The following is a 21,207-nucleotide window of genomic DNA, read 5'->3' on the forward strand; positions in this document are numbered from 1 at the left end:
AGGAATGCCCAACTAAGCTCCTCCTGCAGGCAAGTACACTTTTCAGGCCTAGTGTTAATGCCAGATCTTAATTTTTTCAATTGATTTAGTTAGGATTTCATAATAATTTTAAAACTGTAAAGCTTATTCCACTTTGACACATAACCATTTTCTGCTCTGACTCAAGCAGAAATCAGCACCATTGTTTGAATTTAAACTGTATCATGCCAGAAAAATGCACAAAGGGAAAAGTAATTTTCAATTTTGAATTCTATGCACATTGCACAGACTGAGATTTGGCATGCAAGATGAGATGAAATATGGAACAAGTTTACTCCCTATCAACATATTTTCATAGAAGCTTGATACCATTGAGGTATCTCATCTTCTCACGTTCACTTTTTGAATCTGCAGGTGAAGGAGAACAGCGTATAGATGTAATTCAGATGCAATCGATATATTGTATGAGAATCTTTCTCCTCATAAAGATCAAAAGAAATATGAAGCAAAAACAAGGGAAGGCCATTAAATCAGTACCTCTTAATTAGTCAGGGGGGAAGAGCGAAAAGAGGGGTAAGTATTACATGCACAAATGAAGAGTTTGCTGCTGCTGAATTGCTGTATTTGTATTTCCCTCCAAGGAGTGTTTGTTAAATTGCTACTCACCATATACTGATATACATATAATTTAGAACAAAAATCTTCTTCAAAAGATTTTTTACTTCAAATTGTATTTTTACTTCAAATTGTATTTTTCAGGCAAACACAATAACCTTTTGTTTAATATTATATAACACCCCCAAAACATTATTCATAAAGATATCAAGTTTTAGTTACAGGGACACAAAGATGTATCTGATATTACTTGCTGTTTTGTTACCACAATTTTGAGGAATCACCAGAGACTATTATTTTTAGAGTGGTTTTATTTGATAGGTTTTCTGCAATTGTGGTTGAATGCCTACAAACATTTTACTGTTGGATTTACCATTCAGTTCAGCATTACATTATATAACTGGAATCCTTTAAGGAAAATCTAAAACCAAGTATTACAGAAAAAAAGATAACTTCAGTTACTAAAATATGCTTTGAATTGGTACAATTAAGAGTACAGAATGCTCATACCAGAGTGACTTATATAAGAAGGAAGAGGCTGGATAACTAACATGTTCTGTCAGTATCTAGCAATATGTGAAAAGATTCATAAAACTTACTTCAGTGAGGTCAAAATTACATCAGAAACCAGACAGAACAGATGTGAACCCATCTTGTGCATACCAACTTGCCTACCAATCTTTGGCATCTTTTGGTGTGATGACAAGAGTAGATCTCAAAAGCCCTAGCAGCACCCTCCGTTTGGAGATGTGGGTGGAAAAGTACTTTTCCTGAGGAATTTTTGCATTTTAGATTTTTGTTCTGACTTTTAATAAGGCTGATTACCCAGTCTTAAAAGCCTTTCTGCCAACAACCTTGGGAAGGCTGCATTTTCTGCAGCAGCTGGCAAAGTGAAAAGCTCAACAACTTCCACCAGTGGAATAATAGCTACATAAACACAAAATGCTTGCCAGTGGCTTAAAATACCAGACCAACGTGTAAACATGAGCATAAGTGGTTTAGAACCTAATCAGGCTATAGGTAACCAAGCAAAAGAAAAGCATTTAGAATTGTTTAGGCTTAGTTATATGATGAGGGCTAAAGCAATAAATCTTGGGATTATGGAAAGGAGGAAGATCTCATCACAATATCCATTTGTACATCTACCTGTAGAAATTCTAAGACATGGTTAACTCTGATATGAAGCACTTATGCTTAGTACTTAAGGCATTTATCCTTCGAGTTTTAAATTTTGACCCCAAAAAATATTTAAGTACAAAAAAAACCCGAAACCCAACCAAATGAAAAAAGAAAAAAAAAAACAAACAAACAAACACCACCCTCCCCAGATGCTATTAAAATAATAGGTCAAAACTTAAGAACTATATGTTATAGTCAATCTAAACAGAAGTCCTGTATGAGGACATTTGTTTCAAAGCCTTCAAAAATAGGCTGTAAAGGACCGAGACTTTCCTGAGCATAGATGGTTTGACTCAGGCAAGAGTTACTTCCCATCCCATAGCTCAAAAGATATAGCACCATAAACAAAATAGTATCTGCTTTGGATGGGAAAAATCAATAGCACCTGAGCCTAGGATTTCAGCAGGTATGCCAGCAAGGTCCTACAACATTTTAAACCAAGTTTAACCTGAGAACCAGCACTAATGAAGTTTAATCTCCTCTACTAAAATGGTCTGCATCCTGCCAAGATGCTACTGCTGGCCCTTGTTCAACCCAGGGATGAGCTGGTTTGGGGAATTCAATCATTATTCTTAAAAATGCAACCACTTTCCCCTACACTCCTTACTTGAAATATTATGCTGTATCAGTGTATGATAACTGATGTAGGAGTTAGCTGGCACATTAATGAGATGCACCTTGCCACAATTTCCCAGTGAAACCACCTATTTTCTTAACTGCTTCATGCTCTTTTATATTTCAACTTCCTTTTAACCTTCTTTATGTTTAATTCTATATGAATAAATAATGTAAGAGTATTCAGTGCATTTGATTTGATGCATTTGCTCTCTTGGCTACCATGGAAAATATTCTATAACAAAATGCCATCAGATCTAGAAATAAGTTTTCTTAATACAAGCTGAAAATAGAAATAAAGCTAAAGGAAATAACATGGAAGTATGTCAAAGCTTAAGTAAAGGAAGACAAATCTGAACTCAAAAACTGAACAAGGAAGACTATTGTCACAAAACCACGAACTGAATTAAGCAATTTATTAAGACTTCACACATACACTGACTTGGAGAATGTTTTTGCTGGAAGATTACAATCTCTGAGGCAAGACAAAAAGCAAGTAACAGCACTCATACAGAATTCTCGTGGCTATTACTTCTTTTTTTAACCATTATATTAATTGATCTAAAATAAGCTTTATTTTTAATACATTTTGCATATTAATATACATTTGTTAAGTTCAATAATGAATAAATCATTGTCTAAAAATGCACATACAGAAATACAAAGTCTGCAGAAAACCACGCTAGCAATATTGTGAAAAAGATGATTACCTGACATAGAGGGATCTCTTCTGGCTGGTTCGCAAAGATCCTGATCCTGAACTAATGCTACTGTTCATCATCTGTTCCCGTAAATCATGTATTTTAGCTTCAAAACGACTGTATTCTGGAAGAAAAGAAGGCACTGAAATTGATTTTCCCTGAACTTCAATTAAATTAACTAAGATAAAATTTGAAATAATTGTGATTAGACAAAGCAAATAAACAATCAAACTATACTTCAAACTTTCGGTTTTAATCTGTAGACTACAGTAACTACTTTTTTCTACTTAAGACGACAATTTCTACCAATAATTATCATTTTTATAGTAATAAATAACTGCTAAACTTTAACACCTGACAAAAACAAAACTTCTAAACATACATGTGAAATGAATAAACTTATAATCAAGAACTGTATACTTCAAATTTTAAAGAAATGTGAATGAAAAGTGTCTGTACTCTAAAATTACCGGGCTTGAATTAGAGAAAGAATTTAGCACTACAAGGTGGGAAATAAGCAGAACACCTTCTGAATAATATGTTTCCACTGGAGCTGAGGAAAGGACAAAAAAAATCCAGAATTCTGGCATGAATTTCAATCTACTTCTAAACAGCATTAGCGATTCTAACTCCCTCTCAAGAATTATGTACAATGTTAATCCTGGAAAAACGGATTGTGTTCTTATACAGCACTGTGTACCATTACAACTAAGCTAAATGCATTTGATTTTAGCTACAAAGACAGGCAAGTAAAATAATAATAGCTTCTTCAGGACAAACATTTCCTGAAGTGAGGTACTTACATGCTGTCAGCATAAAATATGAACTCAAAACAAGTTAGTTTTACCTTCAGTTGAATACTTTGGACTTCAGGATCAACAGATCCACTTGTAAAACCTTCCTAGTTAAAGGAAACATTCTGCAGCCACCACCTTCACCAGGAGACCACGTGATGCCAGATTAGAACAAGTCAACACTAGGAGAGCCAGGGTGTGTGCAGCAAGCAGCTGCTGAACTGGGTACTCTTGCTCTTCCTAGCTGCACCCTCATTCCCTGTCGGCATCAATTTACACAGGAAATGCAAGACTGATAGAGAGGGCTTTAAAATGCAAAAAAACTTGGAAAAAAAAAAATCACTAAAGGTTCCTTCAACACTTATCTAAATACTACAAATTATTTATCATATTACATTCTGTAGCACTTTCTCCCCACAAACTCAGACAGTGAGCACATACTAACCAAAGTAAAAAAAAAAAAAAAAAAAGGTTACTAATAAATCTGATGCTCAAGGAATAGCAACTATTATTAACCCTGTCCAGAACACGGCAATATGAACAGTCTCTTAAATAACCTTGAGTTTTGTCCTTTAAAACCAAAAGCTGCTAGTTTTTAAGACAGTATCTTAGTTTTAAAAACAGCACTGAGTGCCTTTTAACAAATAAAGTCCAGATCAAATAATCTACCGGCACAGAATCAGACTGATGAGGTTGTTTGACAAGAGAAAGAAAAGCTATCTCCACGAGTACCAGTGCTAGCACTAATAGCAAAAGAATTTAAGATGACAGCACGGTAACCTAAGAGGAATGTGAAAAATGACAGCTTTTAGAAAACAATATCCTTTAGGGAAAGGACCGGGATGCAAAGAGAGAAGTATACTCCTGCTGCGCTACTGCTTTTTTTTTTTACTTCATTTTACTCATTATACCTGAGAAATTCTCTTCTAAGCCTCCACCTGTTTCTTAGGTGTTTTGGAAGATTAAAGCTCTCAAATTCGAACATACTATAGGAATAGTAGTTGAGATTTCTGACATGAGAGATCCCCCCCCCACCCCGTGTGAAAGGAAAGTTAAGTATTGAAAAGACCAGATAATCCAAGCTTTTTCTTGTGCTACAGCCTGTTCAGTACTGAAAATATTTGCAGTTCTTTGCAACAGATACTGGAAAAGACTACAAATTTCTCTTAAGAAAGTATCATGCGTCAACTGAATCAATTCCCTCCTATGTTGCATGCAGTACATAAGAGAGTTAACAGGGGAGGTCATTCCTTACTCTCACTTAACTCTATCCTATACATCATCTTTGGGTTGCTGGTCTTGCAGTCTCCTGGAGTAATTTACTTTTTCACAACTCCTGGAAAGCAAGTACTGAATGAGTGACAGGGACATCTGTAGGAGTATGAAGGAGAATAACTTCTACATAGAGGCTGCTGCCATACCAGTAAAGCAAAAAAGGAAACTAATGGGCTGGGGTTGAGAAGGCTCTATGTTCAAAAAGAAGGGGTGCCAAGAGATGTCATACTTAGGAAAAGCTTAAACACTCTGTGCAGATGGAATCTGGTGAGATCCTCTGGTGTACAGCAAGCTAAAAATTTGAGTTATATTCCTCTCACAGAAGGCTCTGGGAGGAACAGGATGGATAGAAATCTCAAACACTGGGTTTGGGGATGCAAAACACTTGGGATTTTGGGGTTTTGAGCTCTGCTAATCTGTCTAGGAGAGGTTATATTTCTATCTCTGTAATTCAGAAGAGTTGAAGATCAACTGTCTTCAGCACCTTCAATCTCTTATTAAACTAACGCCATCTGGTAGTTTACGAAACGTAGAAAAGTAGTTGCAAGATAACAGTCAGAAGATTGTCCACAGCTGCTCCCTCTTACATGCTCTGTAAGAGGGGACCATCAACAGCCAACAGCTGGTAGCAAGACTGCAGACTCCTGAGATGTGTGTGTATCAAATGAAATTCAACCAAAATGCAAATTTGTAACTACCTACACACCTCTGTTTTTAATCAATCCCTGCAGTAATGCCTTACTAAAAAAAAAAAAAAAAAAAAAAAAAAAAAAGAGAGAAGAAAAAGCAACAAATTGCAGAGAAGTAGCATCAAATTTACACTAATGGAAGACTTTATATAAATGGATACACCAGACACAGAGGACTCTGTAAGAAGCCCCCTTAGCTAAAATAACATAAAAGCAGGAGTACTGGATAAAAACAAAAGCACGATCTTAGCTTAACACTTGTCTCTGACAGGAAAACAAATATTTAGGGACTTAGGGATGAGAACTAGGCAAACACGGAGTGGTACCTCCCCTTCATGTACTCTCATATCCTCCAATATTTTCAATGTTTACAGAATTCCACTGTATGCCTAAATCACCTATTTCATTCAGCTTATCACCACAACATTCTCCCAAATGCTGGAGAATGGTTTTCTTTATAATTCCATTCTTTCTTATGGGGAATGCATAGTATCACATATATTTGTGTATGACAAAATTGACCTTATTTTCCCCCCCTAAAATACAGTGAACAGCACAATAAACTCCCAACATGGCTAGGTGTGACAAAACCATACAATGCACATATAAATATAAAACCTTCCTTTGAAGTTTTATTTTCCACTTCAACATTCCAGAAATTTGGAGCTGGAACACGCACAGTGAGCAAGATAAAAAGGGCACTCGTTAGTTGCTAAGAGCTAATGAAGAGCTTAGCTGAGAAGGAAAATGATTGATCTCTGGTCTAATGTCATCAGGCTAACCAAACAAAGGACAAAAGCTATTTAAATGAAAAAGCAAAACTGACTTTAACCCAAATGGACTAGGCTGGTAACAAATATGCCTCCAATTTCCACAGCCATCAAAACACTGAGATTCTGAAATAATCTTGTAATAAAAACAACGGTGGCACAAGAAACATCCCCCCCCCATACACCCCATGAAATTAAAAACAAAACTGAACCACACAATCCAACCCTCAATCCTTTCACATAACAATTTCACCAGGATCTGAAACCTGATGTATATGCAACAGCAGTGAATGGTACCTAACTCAGGATCTCTTCTAATGTTCTGAATTTTAGAAAAGCTGCTAATGCTATACACCAAATAAAGGGTAATATGCAGTAAGACTAACATGAAATGCAGTGAAGTAATAACATAAGAATAACAGCCTTTCTTCTTGGCTAGAATTTTCTCAAAGTTTCCAGTAAGTTTAGAAGCAGGGAGAGAGTGGTACTTGCTATCACAACACAGAGCTTGAGGAAGCACAAGCATCTGCTGCTTCAATTCATGGCACTTACCCAACAGTGCCCCACCACCACCACCAAAGATTAAAAAAAAGCCCACTTAGGTTTACATATTATCAGTTAAGAACATTGGATGGATACATCTGGGATCAAGTTTAAACTTTAGAATTATACTGAATAAGCAGATGGCACAAAACTAGATTAAATTTGCTCAATTTCATGTCTGCACGTATTGCACGGGGAAAAAAAACAAGGGGTGGGTGTGTGGGGTGGGAATTAGGAAATCCTTGAAGATTACTCTGCTCCTGAGGTCCTACAGTGATTTTACCTAGAAAACTGCAATGCTTTCAGTGTCAATGTTTAACAGAAATCAGACCTCCAGAGAAAGCATTTGATCAGTGAAACATTGCTGAACTGCCTATCTAGTGGGTAACAAGGGGACAGTGATACTCAAAGCTACATGGTGAATAGTCTGTACAGGCAGGGGAAGAGAAAAAGAGGTTGCAATGAAAACTAATTTGGTCTGGAACACACATTCTAGCAAATGGGGTAAAAGAACAGAAGACTACGAGAAGGAATGGAAAATTCAGCTAACAGCACAGAAGGAAAAGCAACTCAAGGAAGCATTGATGTGTGTACAGGGAGCAGATGGCCGCACAGCACTAAGAAGTAGAGAATCTTACATATATTGAAGAGCTGAAAAAGTTCACTTTAATTAAAAAACTATGCCCCTTGCTTCCCTCTTCCCATCTGTCTGTGGAAAGCCCTTCTTTAGCAGAGCCCACTGGATCTGTCAAAGCAGGACTCCTATGATGACAGTTTTATCTAACTACTGATTTATAGTCTTTTCTCCACTCTCAGGATATTCAATTTTCCTTTTCATGGTGCCAACAAAGTAAGAAACAGAGCCTGATAGCGAATTAGGATGGCCACCACCACACTGATCATGTATTATTACTGGTTTTCAGTTCTAAGCTTCTGAGGAAAGACTACTACAGCATGTAGAAGACTGAAGTTGTATTTATGAGTCTAATCACGTACCACTACCCAGTATTTGATGAATCCGTAAGTACCATTTGTGTTTTGCACACCTTTCCTTGTTACAGACTGTACTATGAATATCGGTTAGCAGAACAGGCTATGGAGTACAGCATATTTAGTACTACCACTCAAAGACTAGCAAAGAGGCTACCTATTAAAATGTGTGGACCACAATAAGAACATCATAAATTATTTTTGAGGAGATATTTTGCTTCAATGCCTGTCATTTTTTATTAACAAGACCTGAGAGAGACCACAATGTATTCCACATGCTACTGGTGGCTTTCATGCACTCTTAATGTGTAATGAGCTTGTACCTCACTAATTACTTGAAAGACTAGGCCAATGGTATTTCAAAACAGATTAGAAAAATTGCATTTGTATTTAGTTAAGAACACCTCCCATAGAGCCTGTAAAACTCAGAAAGAGACTGGGTCCAGTCACTGCTGAAGTGAATTCACCAAAAATATTGTTTAAAGTTTACCACAAATTCACAGCTTGTAAAAGGCTGCACTACTCAAAGAAAGAATTTTATTCATTATGTTAGAGAGCTGAAGCGAGGTTTTAAAGGATTAAAACATGTATAAGCCGCCTTATAGCATCTATCAGGACTATATATATAGCAGAACCTTCTTCTAATCTTAATGGGCCTGATTTTAAAGGTATTTCAACTGACTAATCTGGATTACCTGCAAATGAGTAGAACCAGGTACAAACACGCAGAAACAAAGGTTTGGAAGACTAAAGATCACATATCCCAAAGCAGGATAATTTTTTTTTTTTTTTTACAGATTTTTATTTTATGAAATTGGGATATATTTATCTTTTAAACCACTTTTGTTTTTCAGCTATCCTCTTGATACAAAGCAAATACTGAAAACCAAGTCTTGCAAAAGCATTACTGGCTTTGTGCTGCCCCAGCTGGACTTCTACAAATAGAAGATTTACAATGTATTTCAAGACAAATGCTCAGAAAATAATCTTAGCTTATAGATATGAAAGTAATACTATTTCCCAGGGCTTAGTCATTCTGCCTTAAATTCCACTAGAAAACAGTGCATAGATGAAGTGTCAGAAACAGAAAAATTGGCCAAATATTGGCCAACTGAAAGATAAGCTCTAACAAAGTGTTGGGTTTTTTTCTTTTTCCCCTTTGACATGCTTGTTTTAAAGACAAGGGAGAAAAAAAAAATATTCAAAGTTGTCATACTTGGATCTTATTTTCAGTAGATGGATACATTTCTTCAAAACAAAAAATATGTGAAAATCCACCTAAAAAAATCTGGCTAACAACGTATGAGTAGTTTTGATTCACCTATAAATCTTGAATACATTTTGCAACAGAAAACCCTTATTTCCTTTATTAAAACTGAAAGAAAAATGTGTGTTAACTACCTATATGAACAATGCAAGTTCAGAAACAGAAGTTTTACCAAAAATACCTTGAAATCTTCTCTTGGAGAGATTCACACTGATCCACCCAATCACCTAAGAACTTGGAGCTAATCTCATCACTTAATGGTTTTGCTAATCTTTTAGAAATGAAATGGATACATAGAGATGGATTTAAGCTAAATGACAAAGAGAATATCAATGCAGATTCTACACTCTAAATAACAGGCAGCTGACAACTCACAGGAAAAGAGACTGCTGCACTAGTTAAAATTATTATTTTATTTTTCATATACCGAGTGGGTCCTTGAGAAAAAGAGTGCTGCTACCCATTTCTGAATTTTGCCCCTGCTTTAGGGGAAGGGTCTGGTGACCAGCGAATGGCTGCTGATGCCATTACACACTGTCCGCTTAATTTTTCAAGCCCCTCCAAAAGCAGGTGTCACAATTAATTATAACATTAACTGCAATTACAAACACATCAATTGCACCGTTCTGATCTTGTAGAATATAAGTACAGGGGAAAAAAATGTTCAATCCACAAAATTATTTTCTATCCAAACTCAACCCAGTATGTTTTTGTATTTATAATGTATTTATTTGGCTATTTTTCTTATTTTTAAACTCCTAAATGCACTCAAGCTATAATACAGTTATGCAACCTACTGACACCACATACCTTTTCAGAACAGCAAGACCTAACTTCCAAGAAATGCTGAATTTTGAGGTAACAATCTTACTATGTCATCCTCAAAACACAGAAGAATGTTTCAGATAACCTGAGTTCACATAGCAATGGAAATGTCAATGTGAAATGGAGGGCCCTCGTAAGTGCTGTACACCTCTCTATAGTCCTGTACTTCCCCCTTGCTGCTTCTCTCGTCACTACAGTCTCTTCAAGCACTGATAACTCCCCACGTTCCTCTAACTCTGCTGTGTAGCAAGATCATAATTCTAACCATCTCCAAATCCCCACTCCCAGGAGATGCACATATATCCAAATTGCCTAGAGCTTCCTCTCATTCTTCCACACTCATACACAAATTTTCCTTGCTACTCTACACCTGTAGAAAATTCAAAGGAAGACAGCAGCATGGCACTGAGGCGTCTATGCAACCAGAAAATGAAATGGGTCAGAAAATTCTACAAATGAATATGGCTCATCAAAATACTTTTGTGTACTAAAGCAACATTACTTTCTATAAAACTGCTGCAGGTCATGGTACTTCATTTCCAGTGGAACTCATAGTAAAGCAAAATCTGGTTTTATTAATAGATGTTGTCTTGAAAGGATATAGAAATTTGTAGTACAAGTGGGGGAATAAGGAAAAGCTTCCAAATGAAGAAGAAAATGAGAAAAACATCCCGCCTTCCCCACTACACTTCTACAGAATAATTCCTGCTTCCCAAACTTCTGCTCTTCACATACCACAGAACCCTCTTCTGCAGCATCCAGCCCCAGCAGGTTCAAACCCACTGGTCTGTGCAACTAGGGAGACTTTGTATACACACACGTGTACGTGTATGTAATATAAAAGGATGTAAAAGTACAACCCAATTGGTGACTGAACAGTTTATAAAGTACTTCCTAGGTAAGCTACAAGATAAAGCACGGACTCTACACGGAGAAAGCGCAGTCACAGTTGACTACAGTTGTGGTACCACTGTACCAAAATGATACCTGATGCATGAGTCACTTCTGTAAACAGGAGAATACCTTCACATTCCCTAGTTGGCTTTTAGCTATTCGAAAGGGTACTGGTAAGTTGCTGTAATTTGATTCAGTACAGTAGGAAAATTTTGTAGGACATCTCTCAAATTTACTGAACACTGTTGGAAACTAAATGAATGCCCAGATGGGTATTTTTAGAAATGAGATTACGTCTGTTTTCACCCAGTTCTGAAACTAAGGAACATTTTTGAGGCTTAAGGGAAAAAGTCAGCAGTTATGTAATTTGAGCTGGGATATAATAAAAGCAGTATCATTCAGCCATATTAGCTTATCCCAAATCCAGTAACTAGTGCTTCATAAACTATGGGTTTTAAGAGATAGATATGGAAAATTCAACCCTTTCCATAATGACAGTTTTGCCAAGATTAACTTTTCTACAGCCTACTCAGACTTTTCTATGCAAGAACTGCTTGCAAAAATCCTCTTTTCCACAAAATCTGAGGAGAAAGACAAATGAGTAATTTCTGACAGAGCTAATGTGGTGGGATATGAAAACATAAATTAGCATTCCCCACCACATCCATGAACATACAAACCATCATATACAATCAGAGGGAGTGAAGTGAGTTGGTCCCAAGTGTCTTCCAAATGCTCCTATCATACTGAATCTATTTACATGGTTATAATGTACTCTGATGGATGTCTAGAATCTCCTTGGTCTGTCCTAGCTGTCAGCATCTGTTACAAAATCCTGATGGATTTATAAATATAAATAAAATATTGTATGCACAATACAAGCAGTTGTAACTGATGCTATTTACCTTTACAGAGACACTTGTGAAACACCAATGATGAACAATGATGTTATGAACTCTTCATTTTAATACTTATGTTTTTTTGAACACTATAAACAGAAAGTGGAGATAATTTTATATATATGTGTGTGTGTACAATTTCCCAATTTAAATGATTCAAGTGAGAGGAAAAAAAGACCACATGCACCTATAATTTAGAAAATATGAAGATGATCAGAAAGCATGTGCACTTCTAAGAAGTACACTCAAGCACACAGAATCACAGAATGGTTTGGGTTGGAAGGAACCTTAAAGATAATCCCGTTCCAACCCCTCTGCCACAGACCAGGACACCTTCCACTAGACCAGATTGCTCAAAGCCCTGTCCAACCCGGCCTTGAACACTTCCTGAGATGGGGCATCCACAACTTTCCTGGGCAACCTGTTCCAATGCCTTACCACCTTCACGATGAAGAACTTCTTCCTGATATCTAACCTAAATCTCCCCTTTTTCTGTTTAAAGGCATTCCCCTTGTCCTATCCCTACATGCCTTTGTAAAAAGTCCCTCTCCAGCTTTCTTGTTGTCTTAAAAGAAGGTTGAAGCTGGAGTTCCATTCATCTTCTTTTCACACGGAGTAAGAAGAAGGCTAGCAGAGATCTCAAAGTCAGGTATCAGTAACTAGAGCTCTCTGAGGCAGGTTGGCCATGTGTCAATTCATAATTTGCCTCCAAACTAGAATGAGTCTCCATCTTCTAGTTACACTTTTGCTTCACAGCATACTTCTAAAGGGTAGAGTAAGCCGTAACATGCTTTCAACATCTGTGAATGGAGATTTGAAGCACTATTTCAGACAGTCATGCAGACCAAGCATCTAAAAAAAAAAAAAAAAAAAAAAAAAAAAAAAAAAAAAAAAATCCTTTCTTTAACATGTCAGATGTCTGCCCATAATCTAGGATAGTTCAAGTAACATCTCCCTCATGCCTCCTCTCAAATGGGCCCTATAATTCATTGAGAACTGCATTCCCAATACAGCTCAAATGCATACAGTCTTGTTCTGAATGCTTCAGTAATCATGAAGGGATGAGTACAGCTCTAGGTTTGAAGTCTATAAATGACAGTCATTGAGAAATTGCTAAGAGGCAGCGTATGTTGCTCTGGGCAAAACTCTGTGCAATGACTCAAAATCTCATCAGTAAGTCAAGCACCTCAATACATGTTTTAAGAAAAGAAGTTATCTACTTGGACAAGTGGTAACAAAGAAAGCTGTTATTTCCAATGCAGAAAGAACAGAAACCATCAAAGACTTGAGGAAGGCAGGACAGAAGAAACAGATGAGAAGAAATAAAGAATGAAGTGTGCTGCAGTCAGCTACCTAACAGTTGCAGATGAAGGCAACAGACCTGCTCAGTGTCCAATCCTGATAAACACTTACACCTACTCCTTGCCAGTACTTTTAAATGAAAGGTGTAAGCAGACACATCATTGCAAGAAAGATTTAGTGATGGGCCATTCATTTTAGCAAAAATCAGTGAAGCTGTTGATCATCACAGTTCATAATAAGACATCAAAAATGTCTTATTATATATATAAACAATAATTTATAGGTTTACAGACTCAAGGTGAGTATATGGTTTCAGACTATTGAATTTTTAAAGCCTCGAATAGACAAAGGCATTTGAAATATACACCAGAGAACAAATGTGTATTGTGATGATGTAGTATTACTTAGCTTCTGCAGAACACACAAGTATGGTTAATCAGTATCAGCTGCAGTCTAATCTGGACCAGAAGAAATTGCTGGATAAACAGAAATACGAGCTCAGTATTAAACAGATGAATGAAAACCTGATGGTCTTCTTAGGTCATCTAATTCAACTCAACAGAGAAGGAGTTAGTCTTTTACCCTTCTATCACTAAGGAAAATGAAACCACCATATTAAAGAGTGAAGGCAATTGTGAAATACAAAAGTAACAACGTGGTGTTCCTACTAAATTCTGGATTTACTGGCCTAACTTTCACGTTATGACAGTGCTAACATTTATTGAAGAAATCAAAATTCTGAACATGATTAGAGCAACAAATGTATCATCCTGTTGCACTAACACTTGCACATGTTCCTATCTGGTTGCCTGCAATTATGCTAACAAGTATGTGTCCATCTCTTGCATTATTTGTTTCTCCTTTCCTCAAAAGAGGCTTTAGCTAGGGTGAGAGGACAGTTTATCTTTTAGATAGATTATCTTTCGAGTTTCAAATTGCAGAAGTGAACTTGAACATAAGACCACACTTACCTTCTGGACGGTACTGAGCTACAATAGTTACTGCTTGGCCTGCATTCTTCAGGGCTGCTGCTGCCTGTTCATGTGTTGCTGCTTTTAGATCTACTCCATTTACCTACAAGTAACACAAAAAAGCTCAAGCTCTGTTTATCATCACAGAACAGACTCATTGAAAAAAAAAAAAAACAAACCAAAAACCAAAACCAAACCTGGATGCAAACTAGTTTCATGTCATGCAAGTTTTCCCTGCTTCCAATATTACTGATCCTTACTGAAATGCAAAGTCAATAAATATGCTCTCACCTATACCCTTCTGTTAAGAAATACTGTAACTGTCATAGTATATAACAATGCGTTTGTATTTGCTAGGTCAATTTTCTTCTTGTTTAAGACCATTCTCTTTCTTTTAAAGGAGACGCAGCAAATGTTACTTTTCGTGATGGCAGAAATGTGAGATGAACAATAGGGCTTCGGTAATCTCCTTAGCCAAAAAGTATGCCTACAGACTTGTGCTTAACATCCAGTGACGGGCCACACCCTCCACGGTGGGGAAGTTTAGCCTTGTTTTCAATGCAGCACATTTAAAAACAATGTCAGAAAAAACTGAAGCAGAAATGTGTGTCACACTTTAGACCAAAAGCATTTTTCATAGTTCAAACTAAAATAAAGATGCACTTTAATATCAACATTTTAGTAACAGCTGAGCCAAAATTTAAGAGGAAAAAAATCCTCCTAAATAACTACGAAATTACAATGCAGTTGTCCAGAGAAATTATTCTCCACATATTAAGTAATTTCACAAACACAGGCAAAATCTTTACAAACTTCAGTATTAATACAGAAAAAGCCCTTAGGCAGGTATGAGATGGATCTACTTAAGACTAACGGGAAGTTTGGCAGTTACTCCAAGAAGTAAAGCACCCAATTTTAGACGCTACTGCAAAGTGTCTCCATCTCAGTAGAAGGCTTATTTCTGAAGCCTACATTATTTCGACACACGCACCCTTCCCTCAGCTGCCAGACCAAGATACGTTAATGTCTTCACTGAATAGCATCACTGAGTATCTACAAAAATGCTATTTTAATCAGGTTACGGATGTGAAACTGAGGCAGTCTAAAGTCCTCAGATACTTTAGAAGTACATTGGCTCTGTTCCACTGTCTCAAATTTAGCTCAGTTAATGGTATTCTTTGAATATAAATAATTAAATGGCATTAATAACCAGGGAGGGGAAAACTTTTGTTGTTTAAATAAAAGAAGTAAGGAATCCTACAGAAATGATACGATCTCCTTTCCTAAGCTCTCCACTCAGGTCAGCTGGCCCTCCTGCAAGGATGAAAGAGATGAAAATTCCTTCTCCGTCTTCTCCTCCAACAATGTTGAAACCAAGACCTGTTGATCCTCGATGCAGGACAACCTTTCTAGGCTCCCTGAATGAAAGAAAGGAATATGAAAACTTGGTCATTAGGCATGAATAAAAGTAAAATAAACAATTAGAAAAGATAAGTTTTTTGAGAGAAGTAGTTTTGAAAATTTAGGTATCAAATTAGGTATTATTTCTTAAGGCAACCATGTCATGTGTCCATCCCCGCCTTTCCCAGTCCTGCCCGCCAAAGCTTAGACTTTCAAATAATAGGTTCTATTACTTGTCTGCTTTCAATTCTGTTTCCAGACACAACACAAACCCCTTCCCTGTTGTTATGTGAACTGAACAACCCATAACTATGTATGTAGTCTAAATTCCTATTATGTTACAATCATAGCTCACAGTCACAAATATCTCACAGTCTTCCTCTAATGGTAATAGCATGCAACAAAATACTATTTTCCCTTTCCTGTAACTCAAAGAAGAAATTCTAACAGAAACACCAATAATGAAATATGTCTTTACTGCTTTAATTTGAGTCCAGCTGGTCAAGCAATAAATAGCAAAGAACAATTCAAGAAGTATGCATAAGCCCTTGGGGGGGGCGGGGGCAGGGATGATTTAAAAAAAAGTAAATCAGAATTTATGGCATTCTGAAATACATTTGCAATTTATTTGCAGAAACTGCAACTGAAAGTTAAATCTAAACCAAAGTGTAGCATTCTTTTTATAGGATCCCCTTCTGACTAGGATGAGGAGAGAAAAGAAGAAATACTGATTTCTTCAGTTAAGATAAGGCCAGTCAACTTCTAATGCAGAAACACTCCTTCCAAAAATCTACTAATCTGCTATTTGACCCAATATAAGAAAAGCATAAATGATTTCAGAAACAGATAATAATAATAATAAGGCAGAGTAACTGTGCACTGCATTTGAAAAATCACTAGAGAGCACTAAAGAACAATTCATGGACATTCTTAAGTATTTGGAGACATTAATTATTAATTTATAGGATAAATTAGTAGCTGCGTTTTTCCAAACCAAGAATCACCTAACCCGATCTTTAAAAATCACTCCATTTATGCACTACCTCTTAAATCAACTTAGTGTCAAATTCTTATAAACAACACTGAAAACTTATGTATATTTCTCTGGATCACACTAACACATTCATAAAAATGCTGCAGCTGGAGAACATAAATATGCTGTATCTTTTAAAATATTACTCAAAATTTTTAACCCTCTTGAGGATGGAGGGGGTGGAAGTGGGAAGGGCAACTTAAAGAAAATCACCTAAAGCCTTCTCTGAATAGCTCTTGCGTTTCCTCTTACAGTAAGTTAAAGCAAAAGCTATAAAACCTAAGTTCAGCAATGCTGTCAGCAGGACAGAATCACCTTGGTTTATATGTCCACCTAATCCTAAAAATAACTACAGACATATCCTGCCTTCCAATATACTAAAATTCATTCTCCAGCTCATACACTTAGGTTTCAATCCTGGGTAGAGCCTGCCTCAGAAATCATGTGACATTATCCATATCAGATGACAGTGTGACACAGAATTCGGTAACAACATACTGAAAATGCAGTGTAGCATCCTATACTTGCAGAACAGACGGGTAACAGAAGAACTTTTCTTTATCAGGGATGATGAACAAAGGATTAATGAAATCTACTAAATCAGTGAAGGAATGAATGGGTCTGTTAATGGGAAAAGATTAAAATCTCTCTAGCCTTTCTGGATTTAGTAATCCATCCAAACAACTGGGGGTGGGGGTACAAGAGAAAAAAACCATTGCTGGCTTTAAAATAAGAAATAACCTCTAGTCTGCTCATACTACCATCCTGAAAACCTCGGTCAACTCACAGAGCACTTTGGTAGAGCATTCTGATATTAATATTATTCCTAGATCGATAAATCATGTGTATGCATATACACAGAAAAATATATCTAGTTTTCTCCTTACAAGAACATTTACAAGTGTTAAGAAACTAACACTTATTTCTTGAAATATAATATTCATAAGTATTTTGCCAACCAACAGGTCTTACAAGTTTCCAAAGTAAATTAATTTGACATGTAACTTTGTTTATTCATTACCTGGTAATCTCATCATCTCCAAGCATTCCCTTGGGAACTGGTGAATATCGCCCTGGTGATGCTGGGGGCAGAGACTGTCCCAGGTAGGCAGATGGAGTGATATGGTTATCCACTGGCTGAGAATAAGCTTCCAAGAGGGGTATAAAATAAAGTAAGCGTTAAAACAATGAGGAAAAAGAGCTGGAGGAATTGAAACAAGGTATTATAAGGACTGACCTCTCCTCAAACCAAAATATAACAGTCCAAATAACACAACATAAATATAGTTGTAAAATAATGTCTCACATCTACATATTTCCAGGTCTCCTCACCCTGAGTCAGTAAAGAAATTTTTCAGTCTACGTCTCAAAAAAAACTTTTTTAGGATCAGACACTGGACAGCTGGAGCCCTTGAGGACAGGCTGGAGATTTATCTGTTTTTAAAGTTGCCTTTAACTTGACTGAAGTCAATTAAGATTTTCAGTTTCCTAAAACAACTATGTCGTAGCACCAGTGAAAAAACCCAACATTTTAACGTTATACTTCCTTCAAATTGTCAAGCTGTCTCCATACTGCATTCCTTGATGTGGAGCATACTGGCATCTCCATAATTCTCTAGGCCATTCTGATTAACAGATCTGAATAGTGAGGGATGTTATGTTTCTCAGACACTAAACAAAACCATTTTTAATAGTACAGGTGCTGACAGTGATGCTAGTATGTGCTCAGCCAACAGCACACATCAAGAAACCAAGGCAGGATTATTCCACCTCCTACTCCTCAAGGTGAGAGGCATCAATTTACCGAGAGGAATAAACTGCCTAGTGCAAAAAATTTCAACTGTACTGCAAGGGTCACTTGCATTATTTACAGGTTCATTGATTAAAACAAGAAAGGAGTATTAAAAGGATTTAGTCTAACCTCTTGCACAAGAGGGGACAAATCTAGTGCATGAAGTCGTATGTTTATTTGAACCACATGACACATACTAGAAAGTTATAACACCTTAACAATTTCAATTGATGGAAAATATTCTACAATTCCAGGACAGTTGTTCTAATAAATAATTAAGAGGGTGCATTATATTTTCAAGTTGAATGCATCACTTTTAAGTGTCCATTTCCCAGGCTTAGTCATACCCACTGTCTCCTATTACACAGGATATTCTACCATTGAAAAACCTTTTTCCTGGTGTAGGTGCTTCAAGGTATGCAGCTTAAGCATGGAGGGTGGGGACGCTTCACAGATTGAACATAATTAAAGTTGCCACAATCTCTTTTCTCTTATTCACTTGCTGTATCTGATACGGCACTGGATCTTTGAGGATTTACACTAAACCCAAAGCATTTTAACTGAACAGACATGACATGGATTGCAAAGGCAATGTGTATTTTCCTTTGTTTTTCTTTTTAGATCCCTGACAGAACACCTGGATCATATACACTTTCCATCAAGAGTATTTTTATATGATAGATTTGCTAAATAGCAAGCTTTCAAACCATCCAATCTGCACTGGATTGATCCTGTATTATTCTAGATTTCTAGTAAATCATGGAATCATGGAATGGTTTGGGTTGGAAAGGACATTAAAGATCATCTAGTTCCAAACCCCCTGCCATGACCAGGGACACCTCCCACTCGACCAGGTTGCTCAAGGCCCTGTCCAGCCTGGCCTTGAACACTGCGAGGGATGAAGCATTCACCACTTTTTCTGGCAACCTGTTCCAGTGCCTCACCACCCTCACTGTGAAAAACTTCTTCATTATATCTAATCTGAACTTCCCTTGTTTAAATTTGAAGCCATTATCCCTTGTCCTACCACTACAGTCCCTGATGAAGAGTCCCTCCCCAGCATCCTTGTAGGCCCCCTTCAGATATTGGAAGGCTGCTATGAGGTCTCCACGCAGCCTTCTCTTCTCCAGGCTGAACAGCCCCAACTTTCTCAGCCTGTCTTCATACAGAAGCTGCTCCAGCCCCCTCATCCTCCTCGTGGTCCTCCTCTGGACTTGCTCCATGTCCTTCTTATTTTGGAAACACCAGAACTGTAAATCTGTGTGCAGTAAATTCCATACATGGAGTATCACATCAACACTATCTTACCCTTAAGCAACAGTCTAATGCAAGAGGTACAGAGCCAGACAGGGAATCACCTACAGTACCTTAATGCCTAACATATAATACCTGGTATCATATCTGATCAGCCAGTTGGCTTCTTATTCTTTAAAGCTTGTCACAGTATTCGAGTTCCTTCAGCTTTCTAGACTTCTAGACTCCGTTTCATCAAGCACTAAAATCCTCTATTAACAGCTTAGGTAGTTTAAAAGCGCTAGATGATAAAGTAATTAAGTGTTCTATTCAGATACACAAGCCCTCAGTGAGTTGCGTGCTCTGGTCTGGGACTGTGCAGAGCTTTGGGAAATTGCAACTCTGAATTCACAAGTGGTTTCAGCAAAATTCAATTTTGCTGGGGAAAAAAAATAACTAATTTTTTTTTAAAGTGCTGAAAAATGGAATAAAAAAAAAAAAATAAAATCTGACTGCAAGAGGTGGCCTGTCCCTTTCTACAACACAGACAAAAGGAAGCTTCCTCAAGTCAGCTTCATGAGGTCTACAGCAAAGAACAATGATTCACAGAATCACAGAATACCAGGTTGGAAGAGGTCTCAAGGATCATCTGGTCCAACCTTTCTATGCAAAGTATGATCTAGACTAGTTGTCCCAACAAACTGTCAGCCAAATCTTAAAAGTGTCCAGTGTCAGGGAATCCATCACTTCCCTGGGGAGATTATTCCAACAGATCGATTGTTCTCATTGTGAAAATTTTTCCTCCTGTGTCCAGTCAGAATGTTCCCAGTAGTAACTTGTGCCCATTCCCTCTCCTCTTTTCCATATGACTCCTTGTAAAAAGGGAGTCTCCATCTTTTTTGTAGCCACCTTTTACCAAAACATGGTGATACGGTCTCCCCTGAGCCTTCGTCTCTCAAGCCTGAACAAACCCAGTTCTCTCAGCCCCTCCTCATAGGACAGGCTTCCCAGTCCTTGGATCATCATTGTGGTCCTTCTCTGGAACCTCTGCAGCCTTTTTAGCAGTTTTAGCACTCCTTTTGCTAAAACCAAATGATCAACAGAAGCATTAATACTTGAGAATTCCCTAAAAACTAGGAGTTGTTCAAGACAGATGATTCCTAAAACCATTTTTTAAAAACACCTGTAACACATGTACATTGCATCTTCATTCTCCTGCTCCCTGCATGGATTCAAAGAATATAGATACCACTATTTAATTCTTTCTGTCTGCCCCAGCACGATATGTAGCTTACTAAATTTTTAGCCTCACAGGAGTTTTGGCTACAGATTTTCACAATGATTACCAAATCATATGGCAATACTTACTTTTCAATTAAAAAATATGTATGTATTTTAACACAACAGTGTATTTCATAGAATCATAGAATGGCTTGGGTT

The 21,207-nt window shown here is 37.1% G+C and overlaps 1 protein-coding gene across 1 annotated transcript in view; it reads right to left on the reverse strand.

Moving 5' to 3' along the window:
- Window positions 1-17,890, reverse strand: part of LOC104412132 (disks large homolog 1) — a gene marked incomplete at its 5' end in the record, with an annotated part of 44,841 nt that extends 26,951 nt beyond the window's left edge. Inside the window, 4 exons of the mRNA XM_010022749.1 lie at window positions 3,099-3,213; window positions 14,309-14,411; window positions 15,570-15,726; window positions 17,764-17,890. Of these exons, the coding sequence (XP_010021051.1) occupies window positions 3,099-3,213; window positions 14,309-14,411; window positions 15,570-15,726; window positions 17,764-17,890 (502 nt within the window). The remainder of the gene's footprint in view (window positions 1-3,098; window positions 3,214-14,308; window positions 14,412-15,569; window positions 15,727-17,763) is intronic.
- Between the last annotated feature and the right edge of the window lie 3,317 nt (window positions 17,891-21,207).

Source organism: Nestor notabilis, unplaced genomic scaffold (assembly GCF_000696875.1).
Source record: "Nestor notabilis isolate BGI_N333 unplaced genomic scaffold, ASM69687v1 scaffold14919, whole genome shotgun sequence".
In the NCBI taxonomy this organism is placed as follows: Eukaryota; Metazoa; Chordata; class Aves; order Psittaciformes; family Psittacidae; genus Nestor; species Nestor notabilis.